Raw genomic sequence first — 14,964 nt, forward strand, 5'->3', positions numbered from 1 at the left:
GAAGTGTAAACCCTGCGACTGGGAAGGCAGATTCTTATTCTTCACGGGTGGGCCCCCAACCCCCCTCCGCAGTCTCTCCCACTCCTTGGCCTGGTACGCCCCTGGTTCCCAAGTCCCCAACCTTCTCACCACATATCCACCTCTGCACACACGGGCCCTCTGCCTGGAACGCCCCCTGCCTTCCTTGGCCTGACCCAGCTCAAACGGCACCTCCCCTCCTACCCCTGGCAGACACATGGCTCTGTCTTGCCATTCCGCTCTCTGTTCACTCTTCTGCCTGAGCCCTCAAGCGGGCTGCCTTCTGCACCACCTCTAGCATGCACTTTTCCACCAGGCAGGAGTGTCCCTGGGGTGGGGCCCAGGGCTTCTTCAGCCCCCTATCCCCGGCACCTCCCACAGGCCGGCACCTGGAAGGAACTGAAGAGACACCTGTTACTGGATGAATGACTGTCCAAACATGGAAAGCAACCACTTGCCCTCATCTTACTTTTTTCCCATCAGGGTTCAAATTAAGTGTTTTGAGGGTCAAAACCACTTTCTTTTATTACCTAGGTTTTGTTGCAAATTTTCTGTTTAAAATATCTTACTTTGGGGCGCCTGGGTGGCTCAGTCAGTTAAGCGTCTGTCTTCAGCTCAGGTCATGATCTCAGTCCTGGGACTGAGCCCCACATCGGGCTCCCTGCTCAGTAGGGAGTCTGATTCTCCCTCTCCCTCTGCCCCTCCCCCGCTTGTGCACGCACGCATGCTCGCTCTCTCTCTCTCTAATAAATAAATAAAATCTTTCAAAAATAATAAATAAATAAATATCTTAATTTGTCAGGGTGACTGGCTGGCTCAGTCCATAGAGCAGGTAACTCAATCTCAGGGTCATGAGTTCAAGCCCCACATTGGGCATGGAACCTACCTAAAATAATTAATTAATTAGTTAATTAAAAGAATAAAAATAAAATAAAAAAGACCTTAATTTGTGATGTAGAAAGCCATTTAAAACTCTCTTTTTAAACAGAGACAATTTCAGGGAATCTCTGATGTTCATCTGTTTGTCTCACAGGAAATGGAAAATACAGAGCAACAAAAGTAGAATGCATTATAATGGTCGGAGAGGGGAAGCAAAGTTGATTTTGTGTACAGCACTCTGACTCTTTTGTTCCTTGCCACCTTATCCTGCTGGGAAGAAAGAGGTACATGTTTTTATCCCCAACATACCAACAGGAAAAATGAAATGCGAACTTTGAGCAATATGTCAAGGGTTACTTCACAAATGAAGTCGTCCTAGCAAAAGCTCAGCTCTTCAAACTGAACCTGGTAGGAAAGACAACCTATAAGGTTGGCTCAGTTAGTAGACAAACTTAGAGACTCTGATAGAATGAAGTCAAGTTTGATTTAGAAAAGTGGTTGGCTAACTGTAGCCCGTGGACCAAATCCAGCCCACTGCCTGTGTTTGTAAATAAAGTTTTATTAGAAAACAGCCAAACCCATTCATTTATGTATGTCCGTGGGTGCTTCTAGGCTACAACAGCAGACTTGACTGGCTGCATCAGACCTTCTAGCCCACGAAGCCTAAAATATTTACTATCTGATGCTTTACAGAAAAAAAAAAAAAATTGCCCATCTCTGATTTAGAGAATAGTACGATGTCTGGATTTTTTTTCCATTTCCCAAGTATTAGTATACTCAAGTTCCTGTTCCTATGCAAGCTAGTTCACTTAACAGCAGGAGTTGTTGTTTTTTTTAATTGACAATCTTTGATTCAAGTTTATCTTATAGTTCAGAGAAAAAGTTCAATGGTTTGGTTTTGGGCTCAAATTAATATAGCTTCTCCACTTTGGGGGCACACAAGTTTACAAACTTGGAACAAAGCAGGCAGGTGAAATGGAATGCTTTTGGCTCTGGAGTGCGTCTTTTATTCCACCTTAATGATACCCTGCTCCTTCTAGCACTAAGGTCCAAAGAGTCTGTCTGTATTCTTCCGCCCTAGTTAATCCTATTTTCTACAAAAGTTCCCATATCATTGGTTGGCACCTAGGCTTTCTCATCAATAGAAGTATGCCCTCTTCCGACTTCTTTCATGGATACCTCTTAAAAACTCAACATCTAGGGGCGCCTGGGTGGCACAGCGGTTAAGCGTCTGCCTTTGGCTCAGGGCGTGGTCCCGGCGTTATGGGATCGAGCCCCACATCAGGCTCTTCTGCTATCAGCCTGCTTCTTCCTCTCCCACTCCCCCTGCTTGTGTTCCCTCTCTCGCTGGCTGTCTCTATCTCTGTCAAATAAATAAAATCTTTAAAAAAAAAAAACAACTCAACATCTGAAAACAAATTGTTTCCTAAATGCTAATATATTCTACTGGTCTGTCTTCAGAAGCTAAATGCACCCCGCAGAAATGATGCAGAGACTTCAGAACTGGGATCCAGCTCTCCAACTCTTTCTACACATGTTGGATCCCATATGAAACTTTAACCTCATTTTTTAAAAACTCTGTATTATGGAAATTTGCAGGCACATGCAAGAAGAGAGAGAACAGCATAATAAACCCCCATGTCCCCAGCAGCCAGCCTCAACAAGTACCAATGTTCTGCCCTTTTTCCCCATTTATCCTTCTTCCCAACTTTGTGTTTGTTTATGGTTTGTTGCAGCATCTGAAAGGAGACCTCACATGTCAAATCACTTCACCCACAAATGCCTGTCTGTTCCTGTGAGAGAAGGCCCTTCTCCTTTGAACAAGACTGTTACCACTATCACATCTGACAAAGTTCATAATAATTCTTAACATTTAACTTAGCATCTACTATCCAGTCCAAGTTTAATTTCCCCCACTGTTTCCATAATGTCTTGTGAAAGCGGGTTATTCAACTGAGAGCCCAAGTGTGACCACATAGTACTTGGTGACCAGTCACTTCGGTGTCTTTTCACCCACAGTAGACCAGCCTCATTTTTGTTTTCAACTACCACCGGCATATGCTCAAATGCTAACTGGCCAAGCAAACCTTACCAAGAGCAGCACTTCTTCAGGCTGCACACGTTAGAAGCAAATTCATAGGCCCTGTAGGCACAAACTCACACAGTTTCACTTTCCAGAGCGATCCGCCACAGGGACCAATATGCCAGGCCACCCTGAACACTTTCTGCTCTCAAGAGAAGGAATTTAGCAAGCTAATTCTCTAAAATTAAATCTTTTCTGTGCTGCGATGGCCTGAAGACTCTGAATGATTTTTAAAAAAACAAGGCATCCATTCATTAAGGCTTTTTTTTTTAAGTTAGCCAAATTTAATCAAGAATTACAAAGTAAATCAGACAAGCCTTGTGATCCATTATTGTTACGAGTAACAACATTAATTAAACACCTAGCTCAAACAGGACATTGGGTTATAAAAAGGATGACCTGTATCCCTGCCCAAAGCGACTTACAGCCTAAATGAAGCAGTTATCACATCACTTACACAAAACACCCAAGGAAGACAACAGACCTAAAATCACCTAACCTGACACCCATGCTCCTACCATGAGGCAAAGAACATTTGTGGCTAATCTGGGTGGCAGAATAAAAAGAACAAGAGTCAAAAGGAACAGAGTGTGACTGTTACTTCTATCATTCACGAGCTGTGCCACACTAGATAAGTTACTTACCCTCTCTGATTCTCAGTTTTATCATTTGTAAAATAGGAATAATCTCACCTACCTCATAGAGTAGCAGCCATACACAGTGAATCAGAAAATCTTACATGAAAGCGCAGCACTAGTAATGATGATGAAAATAGTAATAATAATAAGAAATTCATTGACTATAAAACTCATTATGCCAGGCACTAAGCTAAAATGTTGTATGTGCACTATCTCATCTAATCCTATCAGTACTATGAGGCATCTCTTATTCTTATATAATTTCCCAGATGAAGAAATTGAACAGAATGAATGAGGGATTGATCTGCTTGTCTAATATGACACAGCTAAAGGCAGGAAGTGGGTCACAGGACCTCAGGGTTCTTGCTGTCAATCTGTCAATCATGGCATACTAATGCTTCCTAAATGCCACCATTGTTAAGGTGTAAAGGTAGGACCCAGGGAGTTTGGGGGGAACAGGCCCTCCTACTATGGCTATTAAATCAATTATATTAGTAAGTCATTATTTTATTCTATTGTAAAGTACAGCACCTCGTAGCTCCCACCCCTGCTCAAGCAGGAAACCCCATGAGACTCTCAAAGATGCAATCCCAAGGCGTGAGTATACTCAGAGCCATAATGGTGGTTTCCTTCCTTGTTGGGTCAAGTCCTCAGCCGTCCGCTACAGAGTATTTAAGGCCTTCTATATTACGAGTCTCAAACACCCAATACTTGTTCAAACAAGGCCAAAGTAAAATCAATTATTTTTACCCATATAATCTCTTACTTTCTTTTTGTACATATATACAAAAAAGACTGAAGAAAGCTAGCCACGAGGAAAGAGGTCCAACTGCCACCATGGTTTGAGAAGCCCAGCCAAGCCAAGTGGAAAAGGTATCTGGACAAGAACTGAGGTCCTGGCCAACAGTCCTATCAGATCTCCTGTGCGTGAAGCCATCTTGGACCTTCTCATCTTCCCAGAGTTCAAATGCAAACACGTGAAGCTTGTATATCACCCAGGCAACCCACAGAATTGTTAGCAATAATAAAATGCTATTAGTTTTGGGGTGCTTCAGTGGCTCAGTTGGTTAAACGGCTGACTCTTGATTTTGACTCAGGCCATGACCTCAGGGTCATGAGATGGAGCCCTGCCTCAGGCTCTGTGCTCTGTGCCAGTCTGCTTGAGATTGTCTCTCCCCCTCTCCCCGCCCGCCCTTCCTCTCACCCACGCTCTCTCTCTAAATAAATGAATAAAATCTTTAAAAAATAAAAAAATAATAATAAAATGCTGTTGGTTTAAGGCACTAAGTTTTGGGGTGATCTTTAGATAACTAAAACAGTCAGCAATCAGCTTTTCCAGGCAGGCCAAATATCAAATCTATGAATAAAAGGGGCCTTAATAGAAGTTCACTGATGTTTACTAATAGAAATGTTACATTCCTTCCATTCAAGGATGTCCACTGGCTGAAACACTTATCTCTGTAAACCCAGGTTCTATACTGTACCTGGCTCACCAGTGTTAAATAAATATGAATATGGGGCACCTGGGTGGCACAGCGGTTAAGCGTCTGCCTTCGGCTCAGGGCGTGATCCCAGAGTTCTGGGATCGAGCCCCACATCAGGCTCCTCCGCTGGGAGCCTGCTTCTTCCTCTCCCACTCCCCCTGCTTGTGTTCCCTCTCTCGCTGGCTGTCTCTCTCTCTCAAATGAATAAATAAAATCTTTAAAAAGTAAATAAATAAATAAACAAATATGAATAATGATCACATGGATAACAATAATAATGGCAGCTAATGTTTACTGAGTGTTTACATACAGGGCTTCACGTTAAACCGTATATTCATTTAACCTTCACTAAAACCTTTAAGGTGGAACACTATTATGCCCGTTTTGCAGATGAGGCCACTGAGGCTCAGAGTGGTACAGTGACTCGTCCAAGATCACACAGCCAATAAAAAGCCACACAGGACCTCCTTCACCTTCTGGCCACCTGACTCCAGAGCCAGCGGTCCTAACTACTGGCTTTATTACCCCTTCAAGTGCCACCCTACTTTAATAATGTTACTTCCTTCTAAAAGAGATAATGTCTATAAAGAGTTTAAAACTATGCCTGACCTGCGGTATGTTTTCAATAAACATCAACTCTTACGATTAGGAACCTGCAGACGGGGAAGGAAAGAGGATAGCAAGCCTTGATTAGCTTTAGCTGTTCCGACAGTTGTACAGGCGTCCTTCACCAGCAAGCATCCCAGGGTTTGGTAATCTTCTCTGTGTAAGTCTGCTCTCCCCCAGGACTGTGAAACCCCTCGAGAGCTGACCCTGTTTCTGGTTCATCTTTGTGGGTCTAGGGCGCTGCACGTGGCCTGGCCCAGAACAAGTAGGTGCTCAAGAAACGTTTGTTGAATGGAAAGGAAATGCTTCATTTACCACAAATGCGAACTTGCACTTACAGGATGACACTTCCCCCAGCCAGGAGTCCTTAAAGTGATCCCCCCAAAAAGGAGAAGGCAGGAAGGGACAAGCGACGGAGAACCACCAGAGGAATGCCAGCCCCAAAGGGCTCCTTGGGATAAGAGATGGGCCTGGGTTTGTGGCCAGTACACGTGAGGAGTCCAAACTCCCAAACTCCGAAACTCCCCTCACTCTGAAAAGTTCCAGGGAAAAAGTGGAGACCCTAGGTGTAAGTCTCCCCAACCCCGAGGTGGCCGTGCCTCCTCCCGCCCTGAACCACCAGGACTAGGGACGAGCCCTCCTACCCCGCCCCGGCCGCCGCGGGAGCAGGAGGAGGAAGAGAAAGAAAGTGACCGGAAGTCAGAAGTTTCCTAACAACGACCAAAATCCTCCCCCAGGAGGGGAGGGCTCCCCGTCCTCGGCCCGCCCCGCCCAGTGAGGAGGGACCGCCACAAGTGCATCCAGGCAGTTGGGGGTCCCGCTCTTCTGTCTCAGCAAGGAGGGCCTGGCCTGTAGCTCCCCCCGGCGTTGCGTGCACCCCGAATTCTGTGAGAGGTTCCCAGGGAGGGGGCGGGGGCGCCCCAACTGTTACTTACAATCGTCTAAGTCATCATGCAAGTCCACAAAGTACAGAGGGATCTCTGAAAACCAAGAAACACAGAGCAGTTACACACAAGGAGGGGACCGCGGCAGGCGGGCTCAGGGGCGGGCGGGGATCCCCGGGCCTTGAGGAGTGGTCCCGGCTAGGGGGGGAGGGGACCGCCCCTGCGCCCAGGGAGCCAACCCCACTCACCCGCCATCTTGGGATGGGCCAGGAGGCGGGGTCCGCGCGGGAAGGCGGGGCCGGTGGGTCGATGGGGCGGGGCCTCAGGCTCCGAGCCCCGCCCCCCGGGCCGGCACCTCCCCGCGAGCCTCGCGGCGCCGGCCGGGCCCCGCCCTCGCGGCGAAGGTGGCTGCCGAGGTGGGCGGGGAGGTCAGGTGACCCGGCCGGCGTCCCAAGATGGCGGCGGCAGCGGCGCCCGGGAGGCCGAGGCACCGTCCAGGCTGCTGAGGCGGGTCCCGCGCGGCTGGCGGCGCACGGGCCGGGCCGAGGGCTGGCGAGCGGACGGCCGCCGCCTCTGCGCGCCCCGCGGCCGGGGCTGAGCCGTGCGGCGGCGGCGCCGGGGGATGCTCGTGCTGGGCCCGGCCTCTCCCTCCTCAACTTAGGGCGGCGGCGGGCCCGCGCCCCTGGCTCCCGGGCTATGGCGCTGAGGGAGCTCAAAGTGTGTCTGCTGGGGGTGAGTGGCGGCGGGCCGGCCTCGGGAGGGCCGCGGGAGGCCGGGCAAGCCGGGGACCCAAGCGTGCCCAAGTCCTCTGCGCCCCTTCCCCCAGCCTCGGTGCAGGACCTGCCCCGGGACCCTCCCTCCGGCCCCCGGGCCATCCTGCCCACCTTGCCGCCGCGTCCTGAGGGTCCTCCTGGCAGGAGGGGACCCTCCCCCCCGTACCATCCTGGAGCCCAGGGACTCTTCTCGCCCCCAGAGGGTAAAGAGCCTTCCCTCCCTCTCCACTGCATCTAGGTTGAGAGCAGTTCCTAAATAGTTTCCTACTAAGGTACTAGTGAGAAGTTGGCCAAGTCTTCCAAAGTAAAACCAATGGCAGGTCTTCAGGTTTTACAAGCAGAGTTTGTCTCGTTTGGAGTTTTTGAACTTGTGGGATACCGTGACACTTCTCGTAGAGTTACTTTTTTGGGATGTTCAAATCAGGAAGCCCCCAAAACTAGTTGGAAGCTTTTGCTTCCTGTCTTGTCAGGGCAACTTTGCTCCTTCAGATCATGCTTAATGAAGTCGATGCTCTTTTGCCTGAGTTGCTGCTTTAAAGACTGAAAAGGATTCCAATATCTAGTCTTCCCCCTTCCGAAATAGGGCGGGGCTGTGATTTATCAGGGATTACTCAGAAGTAATTCAAGAGTTCATAGTTTACTTACACATGTTAAAAAAGCGAGTGTGTCACTTCACACTAAGCAGAAACTTGGGGTTTTTCAAAAGGTTCTCGTGTCCTTAAAAAATGCAAAACCCCGTCCTACAGTACATTTTGAAATCTAGTTACTCCCACTGAATGTTTATGAAAACCTTTGTGCCTCTTAACTTCTAAAAATTAGCATATAAGACCATTTTTCTAAAATCCTGAACTTAAGGCCCAAAGTAGTTTTCTTTGTCTGGAAGCAGGTAGACTTATTTGTATTCACCCATCTCGTTCTTTTTCAGGATACAGGTGTAGGTAAATCGAGTATCGTGTGGCGGTTCGTGGAAGACAGTTTTGATCCGAACATCAATCCAACCATAGGGTAAGAGATTAAGTTTATTGAACATATGTCTAAAGATGTATTGGAAGTCCTTCCAAAATAAAAGGTGTGTTATGGGGGTGGGGAGGCGTCGCCATTTTACATTCCAGTGGGTTAACAGATGGTGGTTTCCATCATCTGTGGAAGGACTTGAATGTGTACAGTGAGGATTGGTGTGTTTTAGGAAAGTTATCTTTTGAGGTGTGAGGGGAAAACTTCAAAATAAAAAATATGAATGGAAGTTTTACTTAGTAGAGTATACTTCAGTCTATAAATATGAACAGCATTGCATCTTAAAATAAAGCAGAAGAAAACAGGTCCTGATACTATTCTTTCAGGCATTCAACTAGAAGATACTTAGATGGTTTTAGTTTCTCCTGAAAAGTAGGCGGTATCTGTCAGGCTGGGAGGAGTGGCAAATGGAGATGTGGAGGCTCAGGGCAGGGCTGTGGACCCCATCACCGCTGCTACCTGTCTGAACCCTTCTCATACATTCCTGCACTAGTAGTAATAATGAATTAATACATTAATGTTGAAATGTCAGCTTTTTCTGGGTGTCTGATTCTTTGGATAAGTGAAATTGACTGGCTATAGGTATTTGACTATGAGAAAACTTTTCAGGGTATTTAAATGCTGTAATATTAATACTTACCCTGTGAGAAATTGTATTTTATAGGTTTTAATACTATGTTAGGCTTGGAAAATTAAATAGCTGCTATGCTATTTTTATGGCATACCCCCCATGAAATGGTTTCTTCCATTGAAACAAAAATCCAATTCTGTCTAATACAGAAATATTTTTACAACATACATACACATTTGAAGGCATGGGAGTGAAACCACCACTAACTTTCTGAAATTAAAATGCCTTTTGAGGGGCGCCTGGGTGGCACAGTCGTTAAGCATCTGCCTTCGGCTCAGGGCGTGATCCCAGCGTTCTGGGATCGAGCCCCACATCAGGCTCCTCTGCTATGAGCCTGCTTCTTCCTCTCCCACTCCCCTGCCTGTGTTCCCTCTCTCGCTGGCTGTTTCTGTCAAATAAATAAAATAAAATCTTTTAAAAATTTTAAGAAAAAAATGCCTTTTGATATCCTTCAAGAAAGAGCTGGGTATGTGCAAATGTTTAAAACATGACCTCATCTGCCTCAGGGCCTGCCTGCTGCCACCTGCTTGGGGAAGAGAAGTGACAGGAAGTGATAGTAAGTAGTGCTGGTGACTCAGTGAATGACACCTTTCATACCGGGTCAGAGCTGAAAACAGCTCTGAAAGATGCAGACACCACCTTGGTTAAAAGTGCTCTCTGAGAGACGGCCAGAGAATAGGGAGGGGTATAGCTCCGGCAGCGGTGACAGTAACAGGCCTGCAGTTCTATCCAGGGTGTCCACGTACCCATTTGCTAGCCCTCCCAATCTGACAGATGCTGCAGTTCCTCACCTTGAGTCCCACCCTCTTCACCAGGTGGTCTTGGCTCACATTTCACAGGAAAGAGGAAGATGAGGTTTCCCCCCAGTTTCCTTCCACTTTTCCTTGTTTCTTTTTTCTTAGCCTCAGCGGATGTGTTCCCCCTTTGTGACCACCTCCTCACATACCTGAGCTATGAGGGGCCCTCCTCAACAGTTCTCCCTTTCTTTCCTTGCCCTGCCTTCTTGTCACAGCCTGCAGACATGCTCCTCTTTTTACCTGCTCTACTAAGACCATACCATTCCCCAAGCCAGCCATGCCAATGGTGGCACTCTTGGAAGAGAAGTCACTCCTTCCTCAACTGCTGCTCCCCCTGCAACCCATTGTTGCCTCCGTTCCACCCCCACTATTCCACTAAAACCACCCTCCCTGTGTACCAGTTTCCATCTCATTGTCAAACCAAGGGCTTTTTCTTCTTTATTATTCCTTTGAGTGCCTTCTATATGCCAGATGCTAGACTGGGTGCTGGTGATTTAGACCAGGGGTCAGCATACTGGATGTTTGGTTCGCCTCCTGTTTTTATAAATAAAACTTTATCAAATCATAGTCACACCCGTTCATTCACACATTGTCTCCACTGCCCTCTGGCTACAATGGCAGAGCTGAGTAGTTGTGACAAATGCCCTCTGGCCCAGAAAGCTGAAAATATATGCTATTTGGCCTTTTTCAGAAAAAGTTGGCCAACTCCTAATTTAGATAAACTTGGTTCCTGCCCTCATAGATCTTACCTACAAGGAGGAAAGAAAAACATTCTAAAACTAATGTACAGGAAATGATTTATTTGACCTTTTAATGTGCTGCAAAAGAAAACATGACTGCTCTGAGAGCATGTAACAGGCGCCTGGCCTAGGCCTAAAGGAAACAGTGGAAGTGTAAAGCACTTGGCAGCCCTGACATTTAAATATTGAAAGATGAGTGGATTATACAGTCTATAATTTAGCTGTGTTGGAAAGAGCATGGTAGTACCTCGTTCTGGTTTTAATTTCCATGTCCCAGAGATGGAGGGAGGGCATATGTGCAGAGGGAGACAGGAGGGGCAGAATGGCTAAGTTTCCATTCTCCAAAGAAAGCTCCAATTTAAGTCCAGGCCAGATGATTCTTAGGGCCCATGCTTCCTTCCGCCCCGCCCAGTGTGACATATTTGACCATTAGGGAAGACTTAAGAATATAGGAGGACAGGGGAAGGAATGGACACCGAGATCTGCAGGGGACGAGGCCCAAATGATGGATTGAAAATATGGGCCTGGCCCTAAGGAGAAAGGCTGGAGAAGTTGACTTGAGACTACGTTGCACGGGTGAAGCTGAGCTGTGGGAGGGATGAGAGCACTGATGGGAAACGTGGGGAGCAGAACACAGCTGGGGAAAACCTGCATGTGCATGTGCAAGACAAGCGTTGCCAGGTGTAATGGCAGCAGGAGAGGACTTTAAGGGAGCATTATCACGGAGGAAGAGAACTAGGGAAGATAAGAGTTTCGTTCCAGTGCGCCCTGTGGTAAATTATGCTGGAGGCTCCCCCCGTCTCCAGGACATGGCCCCTGCTGCCTCACCAGCCTCCTGGCCACCCCTCCAACCTATCCTGTTCTGCCGCCTCACAGTTCCTGCTGTCCCCCGTGCTACTCACTGCCCTCAATACCACCAACTAGTTAACTTCCACTGTGGAAAAAACATTCTTCTTAAACTTTTGATTATAGTATCTTTTGAAGAGCAAAGATGTTTAATTTTGATCAAGTTCAATTTATCAATTATTTTTGTAGTTCTTTTTTTTGTGTGTCCTATACATCGAAAATCACAAAGATTTTTCTCCTATGCTGTCTTTTAGAATTTTTGTAGCTTTATGTTTTACATTTTAGTTTATGACCTATTATTCTACTAGCTTTAGTTTACAGTTCGAGGGAATTCAAGGATCATTTTGTTCCATGTGTCAGTTTAGTCATTACAGCAACGTTTGTTAATGTTGAATTCTGCATTTATTAAATTACCTTGGTGCCTTTGTCGAAAGTAAACTGATAAATATGTGTGGGTTTATTTCTATTCCATTTATCTGTTTGTGTCTCCTTGTGCTGGTACAATAAACAGTCCTGATTGCTGTAGATTTATAGAAAGTCTTAAAATCAGGCAGTATGTGGCCTCCCGTTGTATTTATATTTTTCAAATCTGTTTGGCTTTTCTCAGTCCTTTGTATTTCAGTTTAAATTTTAGAATCACAATGTCCAATTTCTGAAAAAAAAAAAACTGAGATTTTCATTGGTAATATAGCAAATTTATTGATTAATTTGGGGAGAATTGACAATATTGCATCTTATCCATAAACATGGTATACTTCTGTACTAATTTAGTTTTGATTTCTGTCAACAAAGTTTTTCAGGCTGTGCAGGCTTTCACCTATTTAGTTAAATTTATTCCGAAGTATTTCATGTTTTTTTATGATTAGTAGATGGAATTTTTTTATTTCAATTTTTAATTGTTGCTAATATATAGAGTAAACTCTATTTTTACGTATTGGCCTTGTGACTTTCTAGATTCAGTTAGTTCAGGCACCTTTTTCATAGATTCCTTGGGATTTTCTTAGGTGTACAATCATGTCCTATGTAATAAACAGTTTTACCTCTTCCTTTCCAATCTATATGTCTTTTATTTCTTTTACTTGCCTGGTTGTATTACCTGGGACCTCTAGTACTTTGTTGAGAAATGTTAAGAGCAGACGTCCTTACTTTATTCCCTGTCTTGGGGTGGGAAGCATTAGGTCTTTTAGCATTAAGTTGGATGGCTAGGCTCTAGGATTTTTATAGGTGCCCACTGTCAGGTTGAGAATATTTTCCTCTATCCCTAAATCAATGAGATATTTCATCAGGAATCATGTTGAATTCTTGTCAGGTAGTTTTGGGTTTGGTTTTCCATCTTTTGAACTGTTCTTAGGATTTTTCTTTTTAATCTTTAAATAGTGAATTACAACAATCTATACTAAAATATTAAATGTGTTCCTAGGATAAATTTCACTTGGTTATTATGCATTATTTAATACATTATTGGGTTTCATTTATTAAAACTTTCCTAAGGATTTTTGCCTCCATGAAGTAGATAATTATCTTGTAGTTTTCTGTAATATCTTTCTCTAGTTTTGGTATCAGTGCCTCATAAAATAAGTCAGGAAGTGTTTTCTCATCTTCTTTTTTGGAAGAGTTTATGTGGAATTGGTATTGTTTCTTAAAGGTTTGGTATGATTCACAAATGAAATGAAGCCATCTGAGCAAGGAGTTTTCTTTGGCAGAAAAATTTTAACTACAGGTTCAATTTCTTTAATAGATACAGATGTACTCATTTCTTCCCAAGTAAGCTTTGGTAGTTAGTGTCTTTCAATGAATTTGTCTGTTATATCTATTTTTTTAATTTATTGGCATAAAATTCATGAATTTTTTAAATTATCCTTTTAATATCTTTAGGATTTGTCCAGCTATACATTTATTAATTTTAATGATCTTCTCAAAGGACCAGTTTATTTCATTAATATTTTTCTATTTTCTTTTTTTTTAAAGATTTTATTTATTTCTTTGACAGAGATAGAGACAGCCAGCGAGAGAGGGAACACAAGCAGGGGGAGTGGGAGAGGAAGAAGCAGGCTCCCAGCAGAAGAGCCTGATGTGGGGCTCGATCCCATAACGCCGGGATCACGCCCTGAGCCGAAGGCAGACGCTTAACCGCTGTGCCACCCAGGCGCCCCTCTATTTTCAATTTCATTGATTTTTGCTTTTATCTTTGTTCCACTGCCCCCCCCCCCAATTTCTTATTTTGGCTTAATTTGTTCTTTCTTTTAAAGTTTTTTAACCTGAGAGTTTAGAATATTGATTTTTAGGGCCTTTTTTTTTTTTTTCCTTATATGAGCGTTTAGAACTATAAATTTCCCTTTTAAGTACTGGTTTAAGTGAATCCCACAGATTTTGATACACTGTATTTTCATTTTCATTTAGTTCAGAGTATTTATTTCCCTTGTGATTTGTTTTCCTGTTGGTTGTTGAGAAGTATTCTCTAACCTCCAATTATTCAGGGATTTTCCAGAAATTTTTTGTTATTGATTTCTAGTTTAAATCTGCTCTGGTCAGAAAATGTACTCACTATTATTTCAAACCTCTTACATTTGACATTTGTTTCATGGCCTCGAATATGGTCTTCATGAATGTTCCATGTATATGAGAAAAGAATGTGTTCTATAAATGTTAAATTAGCCAGCTTGGTTAATAGCACTTGTTCATGTCTTCTGTACCTTTACTGATTTTTTTCCCCTCTCATTTGCAGTGACAGGAATGTTTGAAATTCAGCCCTAATTGAGAATTTAGTCTATTTCTCTTTTGTAGTTTGGTCGATTTTTGTTCATGTACTTCGAACCCTTATTATTGAGTGTTTCTATGTGTACCATTGTTATTTTTCTTGATAACTTGACCTCCTCACCATCACGAAACGCTTTTTTCCCTGGTAACAGCCCTGATTCTGATTTCTACTTTGTCTCCTGTTAATACAGGCTCCTCAGCTCTCTTTTGATTAGTGTTTGCATATCTTTTCCCATCCATTTACATTAAACCTATTTATATCTATGTATTTGAAGGAGGTTTCTTGTAGACAGCATTATGGGTCCTGCTTTTATACTTAATCTGACAGTCCCTGCTTTTAAATTGGAGTGTTGAGACCTTTGCTGTCCAGCACAGTTGCCAAAGCCACATGTGGCTATTCAAATTTAAGTTAAAAGTAAAAATTCAGTTCCTCGGTCACATTATCTTTCAGTCCTCCTCACAGAAAGCTATGTTCCATAATCGTGATTTAAACCATTTTTATTTATTACAGCTATCAATATGGTTTGGCTTAAATATACCATCTTGCTATATTTTCCTATTTGGCCCATGTTAATGATTCCATTTCATCTTCACTGTTGGCTTGTTAGCTCCATTTCTTTGTTTTATTATTGTAGTGGTCGCACTAGGATTTACAGTATACTTCTTTTTCAGTCTACTTTCAAATAATATACAATTTCACATATGGTATAAGAACCTTATGAGAGTATGGTTTCATTTTCCCTCTCGTCCTTTGTGCCATTAATGTCATGTTTTACTCCTGCATCTTATAAGATTCATTTTTTGGGGGGGGGGG

The 14,964-nt window shown here is 44.0% G+C and overlaps 2 protein-coding genes across 3 annotated transcripts in view; one reads left to right on the top strand and one right to left on the bottom strand.

Moving 5' to 3' along the window:
* The window catches only part of LOC103670942 (serine/threonine-protein phosphatase 4 regulatory subunit 1), an 81,507-nt gene extending 74,639 nt beyond the window's left edge, over nucleotides 1-6,868 (bottom strand). For both annotated transcript variants that reach the window (XM_040638514.1, XM_040638515.1), the window contains exons 1-2: nucleotides 6,841-6,868; nucleotides 6,644-6,688 (exon numbers count right to left, since the gene is read on the bottom strand). In XM_040638514.1, the coding sequence (XP_040494448.1) occupies nucleotides 6,644-6,688; nucleotides 6,841-6,847 (52 nt within the window). In that variant the 5' untranslated portion in view covers nucleotides 6,848-6,868. The remainder of the gene's footprint in view (nucleotides 1-6,643; nucleotides 6,689-6,840) is intronic.
* A 307-nt stretch (nucleotides 6,869-7,175) lies between these two features.
* RAB22A (RAB22A, member RAS oncogene family) overlaps nucleotides 7,176-14,964 on the top strand; it is a 49,563-nt gene continuing 41,774 nt past the window's right edge. Inside the window, exons 1-2 of the mRNA XM_040638516.1 lie at nucleotides 7,176-7,324; nucleotides 8,291-8,370. Of these exons, the coding sequence (XP_040494450.1) occupies nucleotides 7,289-7,324; nucleotides 8,291-8,370 (116 nt within the window). The 5' untranslated portion in view covers nucleotides 7,176-7,288. The remainder of the gene's footprint in view (nucleotides 7,325-8,290; nucleotides 8,371-14,964) is intronic.

The sequence above is a fragment of the Ursus maritimus genome, unplaced genomic scaffold, assembly GCF_017311325.1.
Source record: "Ursus maritimus isolate PB19 unplaced genomic scaffold, ASM1731132v1 scaffold_22, whole genome shotgun sequence".
Classification (NCBI taxonomy): Eukaryota; Metazoa; Chordata; class Mammalia; order Carnivora; family Ursidae; genus Ursus; species Ursus maritimus.